The sequence below is a fragment of the Physcomitrium patens genome, chromosome 3, assembly GCF_059467195.1.
Source record: "Physcomitrium patens ecotype Gransden chromosome 3, ASM5946719v1, whole genome shotgun sequence".
NCBI lineage: Eukaryota > Viridiplantae > Streptophyta > Bryopsida > Funariales > Funariaceae > Physcomitrium > Physcomitrium patens.
The window spans coordinates 18,859,018-18,865,887 of record NC_143412.1 but is presented as its reverse complement, the minus strand read 5'-3'; the positions used below and the strand labels follow the sequence as shown (position 1 = coordinate 18,865,887).

Genomic DNA, 6,870 nt, shown 5'->3' with positions numbered 1-6,870 from the left:
TTCCTCTCGTGGCCCCAAACTTGCTATCAATAATGGCACTGTGTCCTTGAACAAGATGGAATCTCCCGTCTCGTAAGAAACTTCACAGATCGGGTCTAAGAGCATTTTTAGACATATCATTTTACTTGTATTGATCTTCGTTGAGGAATTACTTACAATGTTGAGTATGAGGCTTTGTCAAATAGGCTCATGATGAATAATTCCAATAACTACGTTAGATTTTCGTAATTTCAATAACTTCGTTAGATTCAAACATGATACATAAACTTCTTCAAGGGATCGAGAGCAGGAGTGATAAGTTTCATGATTTAAGGAGCATACTGTTAACTTACTTTTGGACTTTTACAAGCACAAGTCGATGTATTCCATCACGAATGGGAAACCGCTCTTCTTCATTTCATCTTTGCTTTTCAAGTAGGATCCGGCTATTAATGTTACTCATTCTAACCAATGAATGATCAGTCCTTTCACAGCGGCTGTATTGTTCTCCTTGACTGAAATTCCAAGGGTCGATCTAACATACTTGGGCATTCTCAAAGCAGTTGGGGTGAAGTCTTTCTATGATTGTGAGATGTTCTCGCAAAAGAAAAGGTTTCAATATCAGAACAGCTTGACTGCGTTGGAGAAAGTGTGTAGATGTGCTGAAGAGCAAGACGAACACTACACGACCACCACAATTTCGGTCCATGTCTTTGGCAAGGATTCACGTTGAGCATCGCCAGTGCTGGAAGCCAAGCGTCTCCGTAGAGCCAAAAGTGCGGAATTGTCTTTCATGCGCAAGGTACACATGGTCAACCATACTGCCTGTTTCCTCGTTATTAGCGGTGGTAATTTTCGCCCCAGATAAATTCGAAAAGATAGAATATGATCAAAGATGACAAAAACAAGATGAATACAGCCACGGTCTTAAATCAGCTACAAAGTTACCTGATCATTCCTAGGCCACGAACCTTCAAAAAACAATTTTCGAAATGGCAATACATCCTATGAAACTATACCTCAATCCCACGAATTGCGAACAGTTAAGTAACTCCAGAGTCGAAGTTTGCACTTGATTGGAGATCTAGTAACTTAGAGGTTTCACATCATTTTCTTCCTTGGTTTCAAAAGTGCCCAGTAGCTCATCATCCTTCTCACTGCTGGAGTTCAAGTTCGAGTCATGCCGTAGTTTTTACAAACAGTCTTTGCAACGCTGTACGCAAAGATCACCCACATATCCCACAGCGTTGCGCATGGGTGCATTCGTAAAGTTTTCACAAAAAAAAATTCCTATTTTTTTGGTCTCCTCGTGGCTGTTCAATCGGAGAATATGATGTCAGTCTCAATCTTGATCAAGAATGGTGTGCTTCTGAAAGGTAGGTTGCCTGTCAATTTTCCATGACATTCTGCGGATGTTCGAGTCACATTTCCTTCCAGTGGCTTCACAGCTCGAAATAATTTAAGGAATTAGTGCAACACATTCCTGGTCTGTGGCAGCATCAGAGTAGAAGAGAATGTTATGATCACCTGTAGTTGTCGGCAATTAACTGGGACCTAGATTTAGTGATGCATCTCATGTTACAATGCTGAGAAGGGGTGAATCTTAGCGTCCATGGTACTTCCGTTTGAGAGTAAAAAAAGGTAATGTAAACAACATGAGCACAGAAAGAATGACAGAGTCAAACAAGCCACTGGTGAATGAACCGAGTATGCAGGAAACGGTTGGAGCTTACGAATTCTTAGATGGATCTTGCCCAATTCTTAGTTACATACTGGAACACACGTAAGTCGAGATTAACGTCTGGAACTACCCTCCTGAACTAATCCATGTAGCCGGGGGGTTTTCACATCGGAGCGCTATAGATGTTGAGATATTGATATGGTAAAAGACTTAGAGAAGCCGGGAGCTGAAGGAAGCATCCTCTGATCTTCTCCACAACTGTAACAGTATAGATATTTGAGGTAGAATATTTTTGTTGGGAATGTTGTTGGATACCAGGAGCAGAGTACCTTTACTCCACAGATGTCCATTCTTCTTTGGGGATGGGAGTCGACGAACAAGTGAACAGGAAGATTTCTTTTCTTTGTGATGGTTTGGCGGCGTGGGTTTAATGATCATGGATGTCAATAGCGGCGACCAACAGCAAGCTCACTCAACACACCAACAACAGGAGCATTGACATAAGTCGCGGGCTCCATTTGAGCGTAGTTGCTGCGGGAATCGTAGATGTTATCGCCCTGGTCGGGACCACCAATCACAGCTCCCGTGGCGACGTTGGGATTCGGATTCCACGAGTTGAACCAGTTGAAACCTAGTTTGCACTCGATCTTCTGGGGGCTAGTTCTGATAGAGGGCAGCGATGCTGCGCGATGGTGCACTCGTGTGGGATTTCTCCCAAAGCCGATCATGTAGGACAAGCCCCTCGGGTTACGCCCCAGCATGTAGTCCACCTGCCGCTGGGCTGCGGAAAAGAGCTGGGCAGCGGTTACCTGGCGCCCTCCGCAGTTCACAGTTCTCCGCGCTGCAGAGAGATATCGTGCGTACGTTGTGAGCAGGAAACTGGAACTTGTCACATACTGCATGTTAAGTTGGCCCATTGTGTACAACATACCACCCGGTGAAAACTGCAATTGGGAGCTCCAACTGATGCTCCGTGGCAACACGGCGCAAATGTAGCTATCCGCGCGGTCATTATATCCTTGCAGCCCGTTCACGCCTTGCATAACAAACTGAGCAAGCAGCACTTGCGCTCCAGCGTATTTGTTGTCCCAGCTGAACTGGTTGACAGACTGTGTGCTGCCACCGAGGGCATTGCCGTTGCGAATCAGGTATTTCAGATAGCCATTCTCACGGGTAGCCCTATACAACCATGCGGCGCCCCACACGAGCTCATCCATGTACCCCGAGTAGGAGCAGTAGAAGGGGCACACCACTCCTCCGAGCACGTCGCTGTACTTGCCTCGGTATCTATCCGCGAAGGCGAACACCTACTCCAATTATTCAACGAAACATTGTAAATACAAGATCGTTTGAACCGAAAGACAGATTTAGAATAAGTTGGATTTGGGAAGTTTTTCTGGGTCATACTTGTCTGGCCCTGGAGAGGAGGCGCGCAGAATAGGCATTGTCGATGTCCCGAAACGCAATCGAGGCCGAGGCTAGCGCAGCGGCCGTCTCACCAGCGACATCGGATCCAGGGCGGACCGCGTCCACTTTGTATGCATTTCGGGGCGTGTCCATCTCCTCTGGTCTCTGCCAGCACTGGTGGTCACTGTTGGGATCGCCAACCTGCACCCAGAGCTCATTGGGACGCGCACTGGCTTTTAGTAGATAATCTGTACCCCAACGGATGGCATTCAGTGTGTTCCCCCGCTGCCCGGTCATCCTCAACGCATCGCCAAACTCCACCGCTCCCCAAGACAACATGGAGACGCTGAATGCCATTGGAAGCCCGAACTTAACGTTGTCTCCCGCGTCGTAGTACCCTCCACTCAAATCAACCTGCACAAGAGTCCACCATCGTCAAGGTCAATTTTACAATTTCAGCAGAGGTCCAATTTCGCGGATAAAAAGTGTACAGGCACATGAATTTGCAATGAAATTGCTGCGTAAAGTTTCTGCCTCTACTTCTGGAAGAATCTATTTAGCATACATTGTTGGAGCGGCCATCGTTTAGTGCCGAATTCCCCCTCCACCTGAGCCGCTGCCAGCTTGGGAGCCTCCCCGATCGTTGAAGGTCGAAGAAAATGATGGACTTGTCCAGCGCGTCTGCGTAATCAGCTCTCGAGAACGCCAGTGCCATTGATACCAAGCTCGGCCATGCAAGGGCTGCCACGACCAGAAGGTGAAGATTCGACAGCCTCATGTTGGTCAGATCTGATCTTCCAAGCAATGGACTGGAGACCAACAGTCTCTTGAGAGGATTGTGGTGGAATAGATCACCTCGGCAACCACCAATCCGATTATGGTAGAACCTGTGAATACTGCGCTGTGACATGAACTGGACACTTATGTACGTATGCATTCTGCGATTGGTGTCGGTCAGATTTGCTGAATTGCAGGAACTCGGCGTTGGGACTGATTAAATCAAAGGAGATGGTACGTTCCACATCCATCTGCTTAAGATAATATTTTTGGATTACTGTATTATCTTTTAACACCTAATGACATATCCAGAGTTCAGAAGTCGAATCCTTCGAGGAATGGTTAGATCGATGAATGCAACCACAATGAGACCACTCAGAGTACCTGTTGCTTCCCGTTGACCTAAGTACCGGAATTTCATGACTTTCAGATTAGTTCCCCCGAGAATGTGCCGTCATGCTAGTAAGATTTAATTTTCATATTAATAATATTAACTTTGGAATTTTTTTTGACTTTAGAAGATTTTTTGATATCACTTGGAATGGTTTTAGGAGCTTGGAGGAGTAATTTATCATAAACGCATGTTCTAAGAACCAGAGGTGGCCCTCGGATGCGAGAGCAAGGGGTCGCCAGTAAATGCGGCAGTGAAAGTTGATCCCAACAGAAAATCGCGCACGTCGAGCTTTTCGAAAAGGGTCCACTTCCCAATCGATCAATTCCATCTGCTATTCCAGGGAACAGATCTCCACATCACCTTAGCTAGTGAGCCGCAATTTCCAATTTGCCACCGAATACCCCAACCGATGCAGTTATGACCTGCAGGACCCTGAGGAAGGTATTGTTGGTAACTCGCTGCTCGGAGTAGGTTATAAGATTCTCCGGAACAAAGTCAAGTAGCGGTGCAAAATTGAGTACTTATTTTGACCGCATAATCGTGCTGAGCCTACCCCGAAACAGTCTCGAAGTCTCCATGTCATGATCCACGCCGCAAAGCATCTGGAAGTCGCTGGTACTCGACTGCGAAGTAAAGCAATTTAGCATGGACGGCGTTGACAGACTGCGCAGAGCGCAAGCAGATGTGTCGTCGGAGAAGGAGGAACCTGCTCAACACAATCCAGGACACAAGCCTGCGGCACAATTTACTGCGCACAGACCGGCCGTTGTCACTGCAAGGTCAACCGCCGAACTCCGGGCCTAAGACGCCGACATCACCGAATGAACTTCGAACCCGATCGACTCGAGGGTGGTCTAGATTTCGTGTTGCGGTTGCAAGTCGTCGTGTGATCGTGGATGGTATTGGAGGATTTGCGTGCTCCAGTGGTCGATGCGATCTCCGCCGCACCATGTCGATGGCGCGACCTGAGACCCCGTTACCGCGGACTCAGAAGTGCTCTTTCGGTGCAATCTGTCTAGATCCTTCGGACAACCCTAGGATCGCCTTTTACTTTATTCCTTCGGCGAAAGCATACTTTTTATTTAGAAGATAGAATTGGATTTTTATTACTTTAGAGGAATAGGGAAGTTGCTATTGTGAACACCTTTTAGGCTTCCTTTAGACAAATCTTATCACCCTTCGGGTTACAGGCTATTAAATCAAACAAACATGTTATTTTATTTATTTTTGTTTTTTTGGATCTACCTAATTTCCAGATTTGATTATATATATATTCATCTTTTTAAGTGCCAATTTTAGGAATTAATTCTTGGTAGGTTGGAAAAAAAAAAATGTCAAATTTCAACAAAAAAGTAATAAAAACCTAAATGATATATTTAATTGGAGCCAATATGAAAGATAATATTTAGTTACTTTATTGTATTAAAAAATATTATAGATGGAGAAATAATTATCATGCATTTTGTATCAGGTCTAAAGAAGCATAATTATACATCAAATAATTTGATATATAATTATGTAATATTTAAGCAATAGAGTTGTTTTGATGACAATTATAGGATTAAAATCTACACCTTGTAAGATCATTGTTAAGATTTCTAAAATTTTTAGGCCTAACTATTATATAGATAAATCTTTATTTTTCTACTTACTTAGAAGTAATTATTTTCACAATATATGAAGAGAATTTATATTTCTATCTATTTATTTAGTAATTCTAGCCATCACTTAATAACAATATGTTGCTACAAATGTATTTCTTGCCTTTTTATGTGTATATATATATATATATATATATATATATGTATATTTAATAGTATTACCTACTCTTTTAATAGAATCTAGGGTAAAAAATGAGACATCTAATTTTTTAATCATATATATATATATATATATATATATTTATTTTGGTCCATAATATATACTTCCACCTAATACCACATATATTAGGTGTATTTGTGAATGAGTTGATTGTAATTGATTGATGTAATAGTTCTAAATAACATACATAATAACTTTTTTAGCTTTCAAAATTTTCTTCACTTTTGTTGTTTTTTCCCTCTTCTCTTGTCTTACTATATAATTTGGTAATATCCATATTTTTGCAAACTACAACAACTTCATTGCCTATATCTGCAATCAATATTACCAATTTGGGTACAATGTTTTGATTGTGCAATCTGATAAGCATCAGCAAATTATATTGGGATGTAATATGAGTGGTTAATATTGCAATCCTTATAGTTTGGATTTGGAAGAGAGACAATGCAAAATGAAACATGCCTTATTGGATGCAAATGGTAGGCTAGGAATTGAAAGTACATAATAATAAGCATAACTATGAATCTTTGATGAATATGACAACATAGTTGTTGCCAACTATCAAGAGCCAAAAAATAGGCAATAGAAAGGCTTGCCTTAAGATGTATCTTTCCATATCAAAGACTAGTGGTTTGATAATATGAATATAAATTACTAATTGGTATAGTGAAGAGATACTATAATGCCACTATATAAGCTTATTGTAAGTAATTGAAGAGCTATTTATTAATGCATGCTCTAACAAATGAATTAAAAAGAATAGATTAGAAATATACAATGTAATGTGATATTGGCATCTATATTACATACT

General features: G+C 42.2%; 1 protein-coding gene across 1 annotated transcript; it reads right to left on the bottom strand.

Moving 5' to 3' along the window:
- Positions 1 to 1,696: 1,696 nt before the first annotated feature.
- LOC112280461 (endoglucanase 1) lies at positions 1,697 to 4,088 on the bottom strand. The gene is made up of 3 exons (XM_024515988.3): positions 3,633 to 4,088; positions 3,068 to 3,481; positions 1,697 to 2,967 (listed from the first exon to the last, which is right to left on the bottom strand). The coding sequence occupies exons 1-3, from the start codon at positions 4,002 to 4,004 to the stop codon at positions 2,104 to 2,106; spliced, it is 1,650 nt and encodes a 549-aa protein (XP_024371756.2). The 5' UTR covers positions 4,005 to 4,088; the 3' UTR covers positions 1,697 to 2,103.
- Positions 4,089 to 6,870: the final 2,782 nt, after the last annotated feature.

Excerpts from the sequence above, each read along its gene's own strand:
- LOC112280461 (XM_024515988.3), bottom strand. The coding sequence starts at position 4,004 with ATGCATACGTACATAAGTGTCCAGTTCATGTCACAGCGCAGTATTCAC. Across the intron at positions 3,482-3,632 it reads ACGATGGCCGCTCCAACAAT|GTTGATTTGAGTGGAGGGTA; the intron begins GTATGCTAAATA and ends ACTCTTGTGCAG. Across the intron at positions 2,968-3,067 it reads TCCTCTCCAGGGCCAGACAA|GTGTTCGCCTTCGCGGATAG; the intron begins GTATGACCCAGA and ends TAATTGGAGTAG.